Source organism: Netta rufina (assembly GCF_964035555.1).
Source record: "Netta rufina genome assembly, chromosome: 3".
Lineage (NCBI taxonomy): Eukaryota > Metazoa > Chordata > Aves > Anseriformes > Anatidae > Netta > Netta rufina.
In genome coordinates this window covers 87008012-87028587 of record NC_140125.1, presented here as the reverse complement: position 1 = coordinate 87028587, position 20576 = coordinate 87008012, and the positions used below count along the sequence as shown (strand labels likewise).

At 38.4% G+C, this 20576-nt stretch overlaps 1 protein-coding gene across 2 annotated transcripts in view; it reads right to left on the bottom strand.

Annotated features, from left to right (window-relative positions):
* Positions 1 to 6517: 6517 nt before the first annotated feature.
* The window catches only part of PHIP (PHIP subunit of CUL4-Ring ligase complex), a 112167-nt gene continuing 98108 nt past the window's right edge, over positions 6518 to 20576 (bottom strand). For both annotated transcript variants that reach the window (XM_084284556.1, XM_084284557.1), the window contains exons 34-40: positions 20476 to 20526; positions 20015 to 20164; positions 18266 to 18418; positions 15898 to 16061; positions 15134 to 15414; positions 14641 to 14808; positions 6518 to 12774 (exon numbers count right to left, since the gene is read on the bottom strand). In XM_084284556.1, coding sequence (XP_084140682.1) covers positions 12131 to 12774; positions 14641 to 14808; positions 15134 to 15414; positions 15898 to 16061; positions 18266 to 18418; positions 20015 to 20164; positions 20476 to 20526 — 1611 coding nt within the window. In that variant the 3' untranslated portion in view covers positions 6518 to 12130. The remainder of the gene's footprint in view (positions 12775 to 14640; positions 14809 to 15133; positions 15415 to 15897; positions 16062 to 18265; positions 18419 to 20014; positions 20165 to 20475; positions 20527 to 20576) is intronic.

The window sequence follows — 20576 nt, the reverse complement described above, 5'->3', positions numbered from 1 at the left end:
CAATGAGGGTCTGCCCAGCAGGTAAAGAGCAAGACTTCTAATATAAATATATTGTTATATATATACTTACATGCTTTTTCTTTTAAGGAATAGGCGCATCACCTCATGTAATGGGCTGAACTGTGTTTTATTGTCTTCTGGTAAAAAAAAAAAAAAAAAAAAAAGCCTGTGACTTGTAAGCATCAGTGGGGTGTCAGGTGGTTGGAAAGCAATCTACATCCACACTTTTTGTGTGAATGGTACATAATGTGGTGAAGCAGCACTGAACTCTTTTTTTTTTTTTCCTTTCTCTTTCTCTCAGCATCAAGTCTTTATGTATTCTGAGCATATTTGCTGAGGATTTGCAGCTAAGGTCACTAAAGTCAACCCTTTTCTAGTCCTGGATTGGATATGTACCTTTTCAAAAATGAGAAGATACTTTCTCCCTCTCATTTTTTTATTTATTTTTTTTTTCCAGCCTGGGAACAAAATACATCCTGTACTGCCATGAAGAGCAGGTGCTGTTTTGTAGGTTTCCTTTATGTAGACAATAGAAAGACTGGGGAAAACAAAATGAGAACAATTTGCCATGATAGCAAGCAGGTCAAAAAAAAATAGAATAAAAATCAACCAAATTTGTAACTGAGTGACAGCAATACCAGCCTTAGCATTTTAAGGGCACTGGAAGCCAAACCACTATTGCATTTACAGTCCCTGTGGTCTCACTTCTCTGCTGACTGCAGTTTACCATTCTAATTGCTGGCCAAGATTTATAGATTTAACCATGATACTGACTGAGCAGCCTAACAACATTCATTAAAGCAGAGCTAATGCTTTTTCTGATGGAAAGTCAAGTTCAGTGAAACTCAAACCTTTGAAAACCAGGAAAGAAATATCTAATGTACATATTCTGCACAGGCTTAGCCCCAGTAGAAGAGTTTACTGAAAATGCTCTCCAGGTGCGGCAGGTAGCCGAAGAGCCAGGTTGGAGCAGGTGGACAGAGCTGCGGTTGCAACAGAAGATGAGCCTTGCTTGGAAAAAACACTCATGTATTGGAGTAGGGGCGTTCACTCGGTGCCTCCACATGGAGGTCCATGGATTTCATGTCAGTGGTTCTGCTTGCTCTCCTTCCCAGCTAGCTGATGCCGTCTGGCTGCTGCAGTCCTCTTACAGAGGGTTTTGTTGATGCTTTTTTGAGCATCGATCTCTTTTATGAACAAGAAGAGCTTTCCAAAGAGAGTCAGGGATCATTTTGTTGAACTTGTTTGCACTTGAGGTAGTGCTAAGCAAAGATGAAGCATGTTACCTAAATGCTCCTTACCCTCCTCTGCACTTTGCATTAGTAGAATGGAAATTGCTAACATGTGCCAGAACGTATGGCTAATGTAATTGCTAGGGGGCCTGGCACAACAAAGAAACACAAACCAGCATATAACCACCACAACAAAACCACAGATCCATGATCTTGGCAGTTTACTCAATTGTCATCACCACAGCAGGAGGCACAAGCCCGAGTTGTTCACCTTTTTTCATCCAGCTCTGTCCCTCCACCTGTCATTCTTTCCTTGTTGAGATAGCAAATACGTTTTTTTTTAGCTGTCTGAAGCGCTGTTCTACTCAAGTGACTCTTGGTCACCCATCAACCTTAAGACAAAAATACTCCTGCATCCTTTCTCTCTGTTAGCTCAAACTTGAAACTCTCGGGGAGACTGGAAGTCTCTAGGTGGGATTCAAGCAACTTCTCAAACACGATGACATCTTCCAGAAATGCAAGGTAAATCAAATTGCAGGATGCTGCTGCTAGGAAGCAGGTTGTTGCCCAAGCACTTGAGCAGAGGTTTGTGGTGGGGGAGCCAGAGACCTGCCACCCGTACGCTCCACTGTGACCCAGAGGCGTGCAGAGAGGAGGACCATCTACCTCGTCCTCCTTTGCTGGAGCAGGGTGAGGTTTCGGTACCGGTCTGACTCAAAGGACATCCGTGGTCTGAGCGACTGGGTTCCTGCACAGCATCGCAGTGGTTTCCCCTCTTACCAGGCAGCAGTTTCTGTCCAACTTTCCTACCACAGCTGGGCCACCACGCAGCCAAGCATGCAAGAGCCACCATGCAAGAGCCAGCGCCCGGACAAGCGCAGGCAGAGGCAGCCCAAGTGCCACTGCCCGGTCAGTGAAGCCGTCTGGGAAGAGAGACACTGCTCCCCAAACCACTTGTTTCATCCCAGAGAATCCAACACAAAATGCTTGGAGAGAGCTTTGAGCACCAGCTCTACCTTTCACTCAGCAGCAGCTGAGAGAAACACGTGAGGGCTGCCGTGGTTAAATGTTTTCTTTCCCTGGAGCCGTGGAGTGGCCTGTGCAGCACGGTGTGTATCAGAAGATCTTCCCAGCAACAAATGGCAGACATCCTTTTCCAAGCCCAGGGCTTTCACTGTCACCATCTCCACGAAGAACATTAAAGTTTGGTGCAGCTGGGTTTCAACAGGTCCAATCTGACACGTGCACAGGACGGCAGGTGCCGCCATTTTGTGGCTCATGGAACAGGCTCCTCTCCTCTCCCCAAAATGGGGGCACGCCCTGGCAGGAGAGGGCAGAGTCAGCGGTCAGAGCTCCAGCAGCATGAGCAGGCTTGAACCACATCCTTGTTCATCCGTGGAAGGTGACAAAAGTGGAGATGGAAGGTCCCTAAAAGCGAGGGCAGTCGCAGCCCCTGCCAAAGCAGGCTCTTCAAGTGGGCTTAAGAAACAATCGCAAGAAAGATTGTGCCCAACAGCACATTTGGGTTTCATTTAATTGGGTTCCTGGAAACAGTCATTGACTTGGGTCCAAGAAAGCAGAGTTATTTTTTTGATGTTTCAAACAGCTGTGGAGGGCAGGGAGAAAGACACAAGAGCTACCATCCACTTGGGGTGATCCCAGTTTGCTCTGGGGGAAGATCCCAGGTGTAGAAAGCTATTTCTTTGCAGAAATTTTCTTGCACACATAAGATCTCTGGGTTTCCACCATTCTTTTTCTCCATGAAGAAGCAGGAACTTGCAGATCTACAACCATACCAAACGCCTCTCACTTGTTGAGATAGGCAGAGTTTCACAAAGCTGTGTGGAACAACAGCTTTTCATCTCCAAGATGTAGAGAGCTAGGGAGGTTGCTTTGTGTCCTAAGAAGTTCAAAACGGCCTCTTTGTTGAAGACTGGGTTCTCCATAAAGCTGGTGCAATCTAATTACAGGCACAGAAACTGGAATTCTCCACCAACCTGTGAAGCCTGGGTGAGGGAGTTCCTCAGCAAACTGTACTTCTGCCATCCAGGTGCCCTTGAGTCTTCCCTGGCAGTAACAATCCTCTGAGAGAGGAAGAGGATGCTTAGCAAGGAGTCGGGGCACCAAAACAAGTGCAAAAATAAGGACCAAAGCTCACAAGAATTTATATACAAACTTAAGTTTTGTAAAAAAGCCAGACACTGCTGCACAGACTGAAGCATTTTCTTGGAACACTTCCAAAGAAGAAAACCATGGTTTGATAAATCAGCATGTAAGAAGAAAACCTTGTCCATAGGACAGTTTCTTAAGAGAAAGCTTATACGAACTTTCTAATCATTTTCTTAAATAATTGAACCTCTCATTTCCCTTACAGCTTTAGTTATCAGGAGACTTTAATATTAATGCACATTTTCCAACCTCAAACCCTTTACAACCATTAAACAGAATAAAAATTCGAAGTACTAGAGTTTTAATCCTTCCCTATGTACTTGTGCATGAGGAGTTATCTGATGCCCGTGAAGGACAGCAGTCGTACGTCAAGTGCTCCCCGGTCTCCACGTTAAGGCTTTGGTTGGGTAAAATTATGCAGTGCAGTGAAAGTTGCTGGCATGATCGCAAGATAAAAAAAACACCTCTGAGTAATTTCGTTCTGTAAGTGTCATTAACATAAAACCTTGGCGAATGGGAAGTTTCTGACAGCTGTATTCCCATTTTTAGCTGTTCGTGGCAGCTTGCCCCAATCCCCTTCATAATAATGAGAATTCAGATTTTGAATTAGGGTTTATAATACGGGGGAAAAAATAACCACACCAGATTCCCCTACTGTGAGATGTAAATCAAGTAATCCTTTCTAGAGTTTTAGCCATTTTCTAAACTAGCTTTACATTTAAAGTTACAGTCTTTCTTGTTTCAAACATCCTTGTTCAAACACAAAATCAGAGACCTGAAACAAATTGCATGTTAACAGATAAGGCTGCATGGCACCATGAATGCTAATATTTACTTTGAACCTGGTATCTTCAGGTTTCAAACATGCCTCTGCAGAAATGCGACGCTGATTGAATTGATTACCTGCCTCGGCTTTTGTTTCCTCTTTCTCTCCCTCTCTTTTTCATTGATGTACCTAAAAGATAAGTACATCAGATAGGACCAAGTTTGGGTAAAACCTCCCCATTTCTGAAAGGAGAAAAAGAAGCATGTAGGAAATTTGTACGCTTGTTATCAGATTAGAAACAGCACTCCAGAATTCTCCATCCCGTCTTCCCTTCAAATAACACAAAGATTTCAAAGCACGAGAGAGGATTCATAAACCTTTACTACACTTCTGTCAAAATAAATTAAGCCTGTTGTGCGGAGATCTGGCATGCAAGGTTCCTCTGAGCTAGAAAAACAGCCTGAGTGTTGGGCTTTGAGCTTCCTGTCCACATTAGCAAAACCCATAAAAATTACATTCTGCGTGCTAATTTTATGAACAATGAGTCAACTATCAGCTATTTAAATTCCAGTCACCTTCTACATTGCTTGCGGTATTTAGTTTTCTGGCACTGGCTTTATTTCCACATATGCTTCAAATAGAAACATTGATCAATTTTTATAGCCGTTACGCTTTGCTTATTTGTCTTTGGGAAAAAATGACAAACACACGCTTTTCTAAAGTGCATATTGATTGCCAGGGCAGGAAAAAGCAAGGGTTTTCATACAAGAACTTTTCGCTTTGGAAACAAAATGGCCACCTTCAAGGCTAGCGCTTGATTTCCTTCATGTAATGAGCATTATGATCCAACAGGAGTACATGGTTTTAATGAGGTAATGAAGCCTTAGTACTTGGGAAGTCAGCATACTCTAGCTGCCAGACTCCACCGTTTCGCAACGTGTGATAATCCTAAACAAAATCTTGATTCCTACTTGGAGTAACTACGGTAGCCTTTAAAAATTCATCTGTCAGACACATGAGGACAGAGAACTGGGATATCACGGTATTTTAAAGCTTCTGTACAAAGTTACGCAGAAAAAAAGACCAAAAACTTCCTATAAAATTACCCCGTGTTCATCCCCTAGAAGAACCAACCAACCAAAGTCATTAACTACTCAGAGACATGAACGGTAACAACACTAAAACCAGGCCTAACGCTAAAATCCTGGACCCAGGGTGGCTTAGCTATGGAAAGCACACCACTACTTGAACGTAGTAATACTGGAGATGTGTATAAAATAGAAACACCACCTCCCGTACTCCATGTACACATGAAAGGGAAACAACATTGCATTTTCATAACTCGTTCTCTCAAAGCAGAGCATGCCAGTGACTACAACTCACACAGGTACTTGAGGGAACAGATTTTTTTCTAAACGATGCTAAAACAACTCTTCTTTTTGCCATAGACTCCGTCACAGCCAAGTCTGATATGCACAGGTCTTACAGGGTTCCCAGCACTACGCCACGACCATCTGGTCCCACTGCTCAGCAGCACACGTACCTGCAGCTGCTAGGCTAGAAAAGGTTTCTTCTACCACTGTCTTGGGATTTCAGGTAATGTATAAGGAGGGAAAAATTATCTGCTAAAGCAAGTAAAAGGTGACATTAAACATGACCTACACGGTGCAGCATTTGAGATACCAAACATTTCTTTTGTATACCTATTTATTATTTTGTATACCTATTTAGCGGAAACAATGCAGATATAAATGAACAAAACCCTGCTACTTTCAGACAACATCCTTTATGGAGCTTTCTGTGCACCACCCATTCAGGGCAGCCAGGCTGCAGCCCCGAACTCTGCGTGCAGGGAGGCAGGGGCCTTCTCTCTGCCTGGTTGGTTTAGCTTCTTCTAGAGCTGTCGAGAAGCAGATTTCCACCCATACTGGAGGTTGCTCTGGTACAAACAGCTGTCACCTGAGCAGGGATGGCTTCCTGCAGGATGAGGGCTACCCTGCTGCACACGCGAAAATGAGCTAAGAGAGCTGGGCAACATTGTGTCTTCAGTGCCAGGTGCTACTGCCTTTATACTGCCTCCAGAGCTGTGTTTTTTCAGTAAAATAAACCCTGACAGAATAGCAAATTTTGATCTCTATCACAGATTTCTTTGGCTGCAATTCTGTCTTTTGCCACGTAATGCACTAGGCAATAGCAGATTCCACAAGGAATCAAAACAAGCTGATTTTAGGCTGTTTTGAAGAACACGTACAATTGTCCCCAAACACAGTAAGTCACTAGATAGAAACAAACACTGTTGGACAACTTAGAAAAACATGTTTTCTATTTATTTAAAAATAAGTTTGTAGTTACTACATTGCAGTGACAGTAATTCTTACACATACATTCTAGTTTGTATAAAAGGATTCAAAGTATTATGCATCAAAACTAACATAGAAAGTGTCCACATAACAGTAAAGAAATTTCCAATCCTTATGTACAAAAAGAAAGGGCACTGTTATCCTGGTGAGATACTTCAGGTTATAACATGATAATCCAGATTTCTGGAAGGAGGAGAAAAAAAAAAAAACTCAATAAAGCTAAAGAATTATAGTTTTCAAAACTGTTACTCATTACATACAACAGATTTGTGTTTTACATAATTCTGTACAAAATAAGTGTAATTTTTTAATCTGAAAATGTGTCAGTTCCAAAATTAACCTTTCTAGGTCATTTCCTTAAGGTTGAGCTCCGTTCTATACATATTTAAGGATTATGACAGAATTTAATACACTCATGATCATTATCCAGTTGTCCGCCACAGTTCTGCAGTTTTAGTATGGTCCAAAAATGTAACTTCTGTATGGTCTCAGTCTATCAGCAAACCAACACACGCAGTTGTAAGCACAAAAATAGTACATGTACGTCATACAGGCATGGGCACACACTAGGTGCTTCTATTTCTTTCTCCTCCTAATTTTTATGACCTTGTTCTTTGTTCTTCCAGGGTGGAAATTGATAGCATAACACTACCTTCCCTCCCTAAAATGCATTACATGCAGTATTTGAAGTGAATTTCCTGATGTATTTATCTGCATTAAAAAAAGGATCCAAATGCCTACTTGCCTCGCTATCTAACCCCTAAAAGCTAAATTTATTCACCTTTATTTTATTGCAGCATATAAGGTTTCTCTCTAGAATGCCCTGCGGCCATTACAGTTGGGGAGGGGGAGCGCTAATCTCATTTTTCTGCAATTTAAGATGCCTTTCAACCTAGCTTTCCTGGAGTGTTTCCTTCTCTAACACATTGCAAAATGACACGGCCAATTCCCACATTAAAATTAGCACAAACGCGAGAGCACCTAGGGGTTAGCTCTGGTTTAAAGGCTACCTGTTATTTCCCCCAGACGTCGTAGCAAGTGTACAAGCTGTGTTCCTGATTCAAAACCAGTTAAGTACAGACGCTGTCATTACCAGATTTGTTATTGGAAACACACTGTCAGCTTTGGCCAATTTTACAAAATGTAGTACAGTTTATTCTGCATATGAACAAGCACTTATTTACAATAATTTACAGCAGAAAACTAACAGCCCTTTTATCAGTTGAGTATCCAAGTCCCCTTGGAAACCAATCTGTTACAGGAACTTCAGGGAAAAAAAGAAGCTATGCAGTAATTAGTAAACAGAAAATGAGCTTTTGCTGTTTCTAGGTGAGGTCTGAAAGCCCTACCTTCTGCTTCACAGCACTGTTGCAGAGATGCATTAAAAGTCTTCATAATAAATACTCAACCATGTTATAAAAAAATGAAAAATAATGCAGACAAAATACACTACTTTAGTCAGATAAGGACTCAGGACACAATGCAATTATTGTGATACGGCTGTATCTTGATCGATCAGCAGTATGTTAAAATTACCTCAGCAAGATTCGTATGCTTCAAATTAAATGCAAAGGTCAATGAAAAGTGAGCTTGAAATCACCTAACCTCCAACCTACTATTAAAGTACGGGGTGAAAGGGTCTCCAGGTAAGCCTATTGCTTTTGTAGAACCAGCCAGCCATTTAACATGTGCCTCAATTCAAATTAACACGCTAAAGCATTTACTTGTGGTCCTTGGTCCAACAAAGGTGGGCAAAAGATTTATACCAAGGTGGTGCAAAGATTGTAACAAGCCTGATGTTACCGAATGGACAGACTGTTGCTTGTGTTGTATGCAATTTTTTTTCGTAAGGCAAAAGAATCGGAATTGGTACTTGAAAAATATTTGTACAGCAATACAGTGAATAACTTGTCTCTACACTACAATTTATTTTTTATCGATATTAATATGTCCTACGTGCTGCATCAGGGTCCTTTATCAATTAATAGTTTTACAAATATTAAGCCATAGTAATATTTAACTCAACCAACTCAATCTTACAAGTCTAACAACAAACTGATCACATGTACAACCTGGACACTGTACAAATAAACATATGTAAATATATATCACAGCAGTCTAATCACTGGAGGAAGACATTTCTCTGTAAGGTTTCGCTGTCATTGCGAGTGACAATGAACTCTAGTTCAATATTGACAATAATGATCAATATAGTGGTAAAATTTTAAGTTAATTTCCTGGATAACACATTAACAACAGAAACAAAACGGCTGAAGAGCTGTTAAATAGGCACAAGTACAATGATTTCTGTTAAACATTTAAAGCACACTGGTATCACAGAAACAGAAGTTACCTCCTCGTCTGTAGGTAGAGAACACGCTGCTATTAAGATACCACTCAGTGGTAAATACCAATTTTAACGTTTCCCAGTATACAGCAGATTATCAGAACGGTATCCTCACATTTATGGCAAATATAAATGAATTTAATGAATAAAACTGTGTTAGTCGCTGCCAGATCAGTAAGATCATTTGACGTTTGTATACGACTATGAACCTGTGCAATATTTACAATGGGTACGAGAAACAAGCACGTGAGATTTTGATATTCCATTTTGTGAATTAGCTGTTAGGTACCGGAGATGGCATTTCATAACATGCAGATAGCTACAGTTCTTAAATTATTTCAGAACACTGACCAATAGTTTATTGCTCACATTTAAAAACTTAAAACTTTGTAATCAAAAGCTCCTGTGTCCATACAGCATGTCACAACCTCAAATGATACATTTTTTCCCAACCGAAATGCACAGTCTGACGGTGACTAAAGTCTCATAAATAAAGCTTGCAATCTAGTGAAACGAAATTACAAAAATAAAACTTTTAAATAAATCTGGTATTAACTTCCAATTTTATTTTATTTCATTTTTAGTGTCGCTTTTATTAAAAACTATCTAAATGATGCACGATTTATTTTAAAAGGAAAGCCATTGATGTATCTAATATGAATTAAAAAAATACTGGCTAAAGTCACCGGTATTACTGGGTGGGAAGCAGTAGCCACATTCTGCAGGTAAGGCCTTCTAGTCTTGTAAAATTAAGGTGTATAATTTTCTACCTAGTGTTTAAGGGAACGCGTATTACTTCAGTTTCCAAAACGTACGTACAAGGTATTTCCGATATATAAATATATACATAAACATGCCGTATAAAACATTATTACAAAGGGAGTAAATACAGAAGTTGGATTTTAGATATAATCTATTTCATATATTACAATGCAGATAACATCAGGAAATTACACATTTTCAAATGATTGCCTTCATCAGTGAGAACTGACAAAATCAACAGGTAGAATCAATTAGCTTTGAATTATGAAGCTGTATTGCAACTGTATAACCATAGCTTTTACCTTACCACATCATCAGTGATTCTAGTTTAATTGAATAAAGACACACTTGTTTAAAAAAAAATAAATAAATACACCAACAAATGAAATGCAAACTGATCCCTGTTCCCCAAATTCACAACCAAAACAATTCAAAGAGGATCTGGAAAATATTTTAGACTTTTTTTGTAACAAAATCCATAGTGAACTACATAAAACTAAGTACGGTGGATACCAGTTTGCCATCCACAATAGCATATTTCTGTTCCTCTTGGTGCCAGATATCAGTGTTCTTTGCTCAAACATTTTTTTTGTAACAGAAAATAAAGGGTGAAGAATTCAGCCCCAAATAAGTATACAGAATCTGTGCAAATTTAAGGTCTTAATTCTGTATGCCCTCCCAGATATTGCAGATGTTGTTTGTTAAGGAAAAAAAAGGAAAAAAGAAAAAACAATCGTTGTAAAGTAAGGGTGTACAGAATTGAGGTTTCATTTCAGGTTTATTTCTTCAGCTAAGTTAGGGTCACACAAAAATCTGTAACACTACCCAAAGTTCCAAAATAATGTATAAGCAGAAAATTTTGGTTACATTTTTGTACCATACCAGATTTCAGAAAATATGATTACTTCCGTATTTTTTTCTTAAAACTGGACAATATTTTTTTTTTGAAGTGATAGAAAATGGTATTAAAGTTTGTTTGTAAAGGTATAAAATAACTAAATGTACCATAAACAAATAAATAACTGCTTTTCTTTTCCATAGCAGTACATATAACAATACATTCCCCTAAGTCATATAGTTATCATTTACAATAGACAACTTAATTTTACTAAGGATGCAAGAAATAATAGAATACAAGGCACAATCATTAAATGGAATTTTTTCTTTAGGGTGAATATTGACTTATGTCAGCGTGATATACCATAAAAAGTGCAGAAAAACGCAATGTGCAATGAGACCACTGTATAAAACATGATTGCATAAAAAGTGATTTGGCCTTTTTAACCTTAATAATTGAAAATAACCAATCTTCCCCTTAAAATTAAACTATAAAGTATGACATTTTAAAATTTATTTTCAATTCTAGTGCTATCTAAAAAATCCTGAAAAAAATTTATTTACCTGGGAAATATTTTATAGGTGTTTATGTATATATTAATATATACACATACACTCTTCTTTGTAGGTCATTTTAGCCTTTTAAGCATGTCTAAAGTTGTAGAAACAACAATCAATCTGGATCAGAAAGTAAACATCATAATTCCATACCTGTCCTGTAAGTTCCTTGAATCCTTTAACCAATTATACATTTTGTCTAAAACATCTCTGTCAAAGGACCCCACCAGTGCATTATTTTCTACCAAAAGTACCAAAAAGGATACATTTCAGAACAATGTTAACAACGTACTATTTAAAACAATACACAGCTTTGATCACTGCAAATCGTATGCTGTACTGACACTCAAAAAGAAAAAAAAGGCTTTCCACTGCACTGATTCTCAGTCTTTGGCACAATAAACAGAGATTTAGTGATTGATACAAGAATCAAGGTCTGAAAAATTAGACATTAGTCAAACTTTTTCCAATGTGGATATATATATATTTGTGATTACATTTTTGCTATGTTTGGCAGAACTTGGATAAACCAACAGCCTGCTAGGCTTCTTTTGCAGTTGAATGTTCCGTCACTACTGAAATTAAGCATTTTCAGATTAGCAAAGTTTGGTATTCTTGTATTTGTATTTAATAGAAATGTAAGTAAATTTACTGCCACTTTTTGCCAAAATCTGCCTTCCTAAGCGACTTGACTTTACAATCAAAGTGTACCTTGCTTGGTCAAAAATAGACTTCTGTTTTCAGTTTGTGGCATTAAAAGTTCTGTCACCTTTTTTAATTACGTAGAGATACTACGCACTACTTGAGTAGAGTAGCTCTCGATTCTGTAAGTCAGTCAGAAATTGCTTCAATTATTCTCAACTATGAACAAAATGACTGTTGAAATGCATAACCTATTTGGAGGGCAATAAATAGCAAAAGTTTAAAATATATATTTCTTTCAAAGAATGTTCGTTCAGTTTATTTTTTGCTAAATTTTTCTCCCAACTCAGAACATATTCTTCTAACCCATAATAGCAGCAGGGAAGCAGAAGTCTGTTCTGCTGTTCCTTAACTGTACCTGCTTCATAGCATTCTGAAGTAAAACCCTTGGTAAAAGTTACCAACCGATTAAATTAGCTTTTGCTTTTTCAGTCAACTTTCGGACTCTGCCTCTGCTAGACGTTCCAAAAGTTAAGGAGGTGTCTTCAAACAATAGCTGCCTTTGCTCTTCCTCAGAGTCATCTTCATTGTAAAAGGCTGTCCTCCTACCCTGGTTTCTAGTTCTCATGTGAGGTTCAGAATCTTTAAGCTCCTCAGACCCTTCTTCCATAGGCTCATCTATCTTTTTCCTCCTGCTTCTTGTTTGCATTTTAACGTTTGCAGGAACTAAAAGGTCCGAGCCCGGCTGATGCGTCTTTATCTTTCTTTTTGGCTTTCTACCCCCACGGCCTTTTTTTTGTAACAAGTCTTCCTTCATATTATTTTCAGAAAGAGAATTGCAAGCAGTAGAAGCGGAGGCTTCTTCTGGTATATCCCTTGTGGTCTGGACTGTATTCTGCTCTGCAGCCTTCTGCTGTTCAATAAGTTGTAGCTTTTTTGGTTTTCTGCCTCTTTTCTTGTGCACCACTTCACAGCTACTGTTATTAGTCTCCACCTTCGGTTTCCGTCCAGGACCTCTCTTAACTGGAGGCTTTGAAGGCTGCCCTCCGTGTCCGTTTACCTGAACGCTTCCCGATGCCAAAGCGTTGTTCTTGCATTCCGCTGTAAGAAAAATCAGAGCATGGATCACGCAAAAGATTTGCACTTACATTCATTTTCACGCTGTCCTAACAAAACTCTTAGTAAAATATCTGAATGGATTCAAAGCAATTATATAATCAACCTGTCCAAACCCAAGAGACAGACCCAAAGTAGAACTCAAGAGTTTCATGCTAGTACACAATGAGGATTAACTGTAGCTGGGCTAATAAGCTCAAGGTAGCTTGAGACAAAGGGGAAAAAACAAAAAGCCAGAACAGGGAACAGGTAAGGTTTTTTTTCTTGGCTGATGCAACACGTGTCCAAAAACTCATACTTGATATCTGCAACAGCAAAGTTTCTCAAGAAGCACTGCCATAAGGAGTAGCAACGCTTCACAGCAAGTCATCTCTGGATAAACGAGAAACCTTCTTTCAGCCCAAGGCAGCATCCTTTACAATGAATTCATTAGACCAGGGCTATTTAAAAAATAAGTGAGGGCAAGGGTAAAAATTACGAAGACTTCAAAAAAGAATGGATGTAATCTGCACAAAATTTCTTATATGATCAGACAAACGTCAGAAGTTGTTTGCTTGGAGACTCATATGAGCTATGAGGTTTTCTTAGCCGAGTGTTACTGAACTTTCTCAGTGGGGCATGTCACAGGACCTCGTATGGAGGTGTTCTGGTAACACCGCCCTTGCCTAAATAAAATATGACTCATAGCCAGCATGGTGCTGCAACCATTTCTTTGATTGAGTGTCTATGCACACTGTGGTCCTGCTGTGATTAAGTGTGCCCCATAAGTCTACTAACAGCACAAGGCTCCACTTTCACGAGTGGTCGTGCAGGAGAGAGGATCAGGTAAACCAAATCCATCTCTGTGACGCTACCGATCCTCCGGTCACAGGATGGGTACGTATTCTGCCATGCCGTACAGTAACAACTGAGACCTTTGTGAGAAAGCTGGCAAGGAATGGACAGAGAATTTAACTGATCAGACCACGAGTTGCTTGTTCAGAAGCATGGAAGAGTAAGAAAGAAGAAATCCTCAGGGAGAAGAGGGCTACAGGCAGTAACAAGATTAATTAGGTGGGGCCCAATTTGCAGACTACCATTTCTCCATCTCCAGAAAATAAAAATACTCAGAGGATCTAGCTCTTCATAACAACTTTGTAACAGTTCAAAGCTCCTTCATAAGCAGGAGAGCTTTTATGTCTGGGAGATCTAATTTCAGTCTCCACAGAAACCTTGAGTTTGAACATATTCAGACATCAAAAGACCAAGCAAGTTCAGTCAGAAGATTACATGAAACTGAGTCCAATGAACCCATACAAATGTGTTCAACAGAAAGAGCAAACACTACACAGTTCTATCTTGCTGTGACACAAAATGAAAGAAAAAATGCAGCTGCAATGCTCCCATATTTATGCTCATGGTTGTGGGGAGTGACATCACACAATGTTAATGAGCCAAATGTAACCTAAACAAAAGCAGGTAAAACCCACAGGGTTTCAAGTGTGACCCTGCAAAAGTCTGCTTTGAGGTTTTAGAACTCATAAGCTAGTTGTAATACATTGAAAGTATTACCCTTGTAATAATTTAAAAGAAGGTAAAGATAATTTAACATATCCAAATTGGCTACACAACACTTATCACACCGTGCAAATCGTGTCGAGAATAGCCAAAACCATCAACTACTTGGCTAATTGTCAAAAAGGAAACTAACCATGACTGGTTAATAATTATTCCATTAGACTTTTTCTGCAAGATCATCACAGTACATATTAAATGCTCCACCCCCAAAATATCAAGTCTAAGGTGCCACTAGAACTACTACGTCAATACCAAGGTGTGTGTGGGGGTAAATATTACCAAGAAACTCCATACCTTGACCTTGTTGATTAACAGTGGAGGATTTTACTTTGCGTTTGATTTGCTTCTCTTTCTCAGGATTTTCTTTTGTGGAATTATTCCTAGTGTTATGACTGTTATCAGATTGGCTAGGGATTGGTAAAATATTCTGGTTCTTGGAATGTTTGGTTGAATTCTCCAGTACTAGAAGAAAAAAAGAAAATATGTATTTTTAGAAGTACTTTATACCATGCCCAATCTTATCTGGCTAAAAGAAAGTCACTCATGTTCTTCTACAAGCAAGCAACTTGAATCAGTGATCTGGAAGTGAAAGATTCCTGCATTAAATAACATAGCTTAACCTTTCTTCTGACAAACCTCAAGGCCGAGCAGCTTGAAAACAGCACCCAGTCTTATCTGAGACAAATACATTTGATTTTTAAAAAATGTGAAGTTTATATTTAAAAACATTGTTTGTGAAGGAGAAAGAAAAAAGAAAAGAAATGAACAACCCCCAAAATCAACTTACCTGACTTTCCTGTCCCTGCAGTAGTATTAGGTTTTGTAATTAAAGGCTTTATTGTTAAAGGCTTTGCCCCTGAAGAAGTAGATGGTTGCTCCGTAGCAGCTGCATCTGTTGTACCCCTATTGCTTCTAGTCCGCACAAGTGAAGAGGTTTCAGCTGCTTTTCCATTCATCTGAGGTGGGGCATGTCTCAGTGCTGTTGATCGTGCAGGTGCAGAAGATGATGAGGAGGCAGAAGTTTCCGCCTTCACTTGAGGTTTTATTAATCTCCTCTTCCTTTCAGGGCTGCAAAAGGAGCAACAATTTGAAACCTGGATGACCACTTTCATATGTTACAGGAATAAATAAAATTTAGTGCTAGTGTCTGAGACTGTGGAAGAAAAATGACCATCTCTGTATGAAGTAAGTTAAAAATATGACATTTTCTGTTGAAATTCATGCGGTTGTGAGCTTCTGAAAAGTGAATTTTCAGTGAAGGGCCATAAAAAATGCTATATTTATATGACAGAGCATGATGCCATCACTATCCTAATGGGGCTGAAGGCTGAGATTTCCTGTACACGGTTAGCAGTTATTTGAATGTTAAGCACTTACACTAGGACAGCTCTAGTTAAAGTTTAAAAATCTTCCACACCATAGGGACTTGCATTTCAAAGCTATACAGGGAATAGTAAAAGGAAGTATTAAAAAACCACCACGCTCAGTTCTGCTATTTAGGAATGTCAAACTTGCGTAGCATTTCATGAATACTGTAAAAAATGAATGTACCTGGATGCAACACTACTGGAAACCGAGCTGCTTCTACTTCTTTTTTTCCTTCGTTTCTTTATCGTATTTCTTTTATGAAAACGCAGGGCAGATTTATAATCCGATAAAATAGAACTTATGTGTTCTTCAAAGAAAGCAGAAAGGCGCAAACTCATGCTGTAGATCTAAAAAAAGGAATACCAGGAAATGAGAAAGTTTTCCAGTCTTCTAAAGCATCATCTATCATCTTACTTATTTACAGTTGAGCAATAGCTAGAAACGGATACTAGTTAATATGGAAAAGTTTCAAGGAAATTTACAGTTTCTCACAACAAATTTACACTAATCCATGCAAAGGTTTGCATCAAGTGTTTTCATGGTTGGAAAAAGTGTGCTATGACTGAAGATTGTACACACAAGCAGAATGAAAAATCAGAAGTGACATGTTTCCAGCTGTCACTTTCCAACTGCCCTTCCAGAACGTGTTCCTTTCTAGCTTCTGCGGAAACAGAGAGACCCTTACAGGAATTTACTTTGTCATACTGAGGGTTAAGAAATCCAATCTTCTGCATTATGCTGCACCCATATATCCTGTATTTGAACATCACTTTATTTCTCTTATGGATGAATTGATACTAGTGGTGGATACTAGTTGGTTGCAAAAACTACAATTGATGAATTAGAATTATGTAGACACTTCTTTTCTTTTTTTTTTTTTTTTTTTTCCCCCTCCAGCCTTGGATAGTTTACAGAGAGAACCAGTCAAATTCAGTTTAGATCACAACTAACTAATGGCACACAGTTGCTGTTAATTCTGGAAACAAAAACTCATAAATGAATTGAGTAGATAAATTAAGAAGGGAAACCACAGTCTTGGAACATGAAACACAAAGACAATATTGTAGCAGTAGCCTACCTAAAGACACAGGGAATTATCTGAGTGCCAGCCTAAACAGTCAAAGTGACAGAAACTGAATGCATTTCTGGAGAGGACAGCCAAGGAAGTTTTATAGGAAAATCTGTAAAAACTAGACAAAAACGTTATGCCTGATGTGTCAAGAATAAAAAGCAGATAGGTTTAGGATTACTCTTCCAGAAAAGCATCAGTGATGTAAGGTAAGGTGCTAAAAATATCACTAAATGACAAGAATCAGAGTAAAAACATAACCAAATATCACTAAATGACAAGAATCAGAGTAAAAACATAACCATTCAACAACAATGTATTGCAAGCCTATGCATGGAAGTACATAGGTTTTGAAATATTAAAATTCCTGACACCAGAACATTCCACTTATGCTTCTAAGTAAAAGAGAGAAGAGCTATAATCTAAACTAAAGAGCTAAAATTCTAAACCAGTCAGCCAAGAGAAAAAAAAAAAAAAAAAAAAAAGTCATTTAAACCAAACTGGAGCTGAGACTATGGCCAACATTCTCCTATCTTGCTTTCAGGAGAGAAAGAAAAAACGCACAAAAAAAAATCTAGATCTACCCCAAAATCCCCGCACTTTGATGTGATGAAAGACAAGGGACTTGAGTGGAACAATTACTGGCTGAAAAGAGATCAATCACTGATCAGTGCCACCTACTTGCTAAGGCCACCTACGAAGACATTTTGTCCATGCCTTTTAAGACAATGAAGTCCTGATGATTAATTTGCTGTTTAAAACAGCCAGGCACGGAAGCTAGTGAGGATTTTAGTCTAACACCTAAACCGTATTAGGAGAAGAAAAGCTACCAAGTAGCTTTGGGCATGCCTAAGTAGCCCTGAACAAAAACTACATTTGTACCTTTCACCTCGAACAGATACTGCACCTACGTGTCAATGTGAGAGAAAATATTAAGAACTTTACCACTGGCAGGGCATTTCAGTATCAGCTCAGCAACAATGGCTTTGTAGGCTCATGTTTTACATAAGATTTCTGAGAAATAGAACTGGGTAAGTGCCTCTTTACAGTATCACCACATAGTAGTGAACAGCGTAGAATATCATTATCACAACTCTGTGTGATATTTCGGTTTTAGGCAACTTTGAAAGTGGAAGAATTTGGGGGAATCTGCATGCACATTGGTAATCTGGTTTCTTCCCCAAAATATCAGTTACCTTCCCCTACTGATCATAATCACATTTCTACAGATCTTCTCTTTAGTGTGGCCCTCCCACTAGATCCACCTTGAAACACGCTTGCAGAATATCAGATTTCAGACATTTAAACAGCATGCACTCCTTTAAAATACAAAGTTGTAATACTTTCTCAGAAAGTCTCATGTCTGAAGATGAGAAAAACTTTTTTTTTTTTTAAGTAATCAATTACATTATCTGTTTTTCTGTCCCTTTTTTTTTTCTTCCCAGCTATAAATATTCTTTCAGACAAAAAATGAAGTCTTACCCTTGATCTTTTACTTGGTGTATAGGCCTTGGAATTGCTGAAAATAAGCCTCACATCTTTACATAACTCCATTGGTGACTCATAGTTACCAGCTTCCAGTGTTTCTCTAACAGTAGCAAAATCCATAGGAGTGTCAATGATATCTCTATAATCCTGTTAAAAAACAGCAAAACAACCTATTACAATTTTTTTTTTAAGACTTATTTTCATTTGGAAGCATTTGATAAATCTATTAAAACCAAACAGTCCTCCTTGAAAATACATCTGGAAGACCAATGAAGACATGTGCTCCTTCCTACTCATACATAACTCAACTCCTCACAAACATACTCAAAAAGACCAAGTTTAGAAGTTAAATGACACAAGATTTAATTCATTTTGCAAAATGATTTCCGGATATATCGAGCTCAAAAATTTCTGGCTCCTAAGGGTTAAGTACTGACATACTCTCATGGAGATAATGGATATAAAAACGTGACTACAAGCTCTCTGGATGGTTTAACAACTCAGTACTAAACCTAATACTGTTCTCACATACTAGCTTTAAAACGTGAAGTTAGAATGTTTGAACCTGATGACAGTCTTGGTGCATCTCTGCTGAAACCTGAGCAGTCTCCCAGATGGAGAGCTGACAATTTAAGAAAGTAACACTGAAATAATGAAAACTCCACAGGGTGAAATATGACCTTGTTCAAATCAACCACTGAAGTTTTTCTAGGCTAGAGAAGAAACAGGAGAATGTACACATAACAAGAAGCTCAAATACCCATATGACAAGAAGGTGGGGTAATCCACCAGAACACATGTAACCTATGTAAGTACCCCTTAATGTTAAAGAGGCACTAGGGAGCAGAGTGTTTCATGCCAAACCCTAGTAAGGAGCTCTCTATCAGATCATCTGAGGATCTGAATTGCAAAAGGTGGCTCCTTGTAGCTAGCCACAGCATGAAGTTTAGCTTACTTCAAAAAATTTGGTGCCCAATGGTTTGCCAGAGCATCAACACAGACCTACCACCAACTTCCAAAACATGACCTTTTCTTTTTTCTAACTCAGACAAATAGTTTCCCCCAAGCTAATCACCTCAGAGTAGTATTTTAAAGAAAAAATTCTGAAAACCTTTGCTTTGTTATTTAAGGTAAAACTAGTCTAGAAAAGAGATCCAAGGCAGCAAGACTTCTTGTTAAAATATTCTGTAGTTACATCTGAACTCCAGTGAAATCACCCAGGCAGAAAGTGAAATTGGAGAAACTCAGTTGTTATTACAGCTAATATAATAATAAAATATCACTACAGTGCTTCAGTCGGCACTTCTTCCCCAACAGCCCCGATGACTGTGATATGAAAATTACTCATATTTTCTACACGTCCAAAATGAAAACCAAAAATGTGCCATGACAACATTTGTCACAACAAGAAATCAAACATATTCCATTGATATATGACTATTTTTCACTCAGAAAAAGAAACAAGTGTCTCAATTGCAAATGCTGTTTACTCAACAACATAGTCATCCCTTAACATAAAACATTTTGCTACTACACTATTTAAGTGAGTAGAGAAGTACAATTTATTTTGAAACTACTTCAAAGAGACAATGAATATTATCATCAAGTGACAACCAAAAACTGACAGAATAGCTCTGTGAATAATGCTGCCTGAAGTTTCGATTAAGTGAGTTGAAAGAATGGTCACAATTAAAGAACTGACTGACTGTATTACAACCAGCTTTCCTGTCTGAGAACACTCACCGGATATTCAAGGAGATCCACCGGTTGTCGAAATGGTTCAGAGTCTTCACACTGAAAAATGAGATTCAACAGCTCCTGACACTGCTTCTTCCATGACTGAATGTCATACGACTGGGCTCTATTACGTAGCCGCCGCTTCGGCTGATGATCCTGAAATGACAGTATGGTCTGTTATTTATTAAATAAACTATCTCTTTTTACAAAATCAAAGGGAAAAGGTACCCTGCAGGATATAAATTCTAATTCATTAATTAGTAATGTGCAACAGCACGTACGGAAATGCTTTCACATTGCACAGCTCAGAAGAGTAACACTTTAATCACTCTAAGTTCAAAACTTTCCAAAAGGTGATTACACAATAATAAAACATTTTCAGTTTTATATCCATTTGTTTACAAACGCACTGTGAATTATTTACAGCACTATAAATCATTAAAAAAAAAAAAGGAGTACAGTTTTACCTTTCTTTTTCTAGTGGAAGTTCCTGGCATATTTGTATCTTTCTCTTCTTCCTTTGAGCAAGATAATGAGTCGCATAAAAAGGTTAAAAAAATATAAGCAT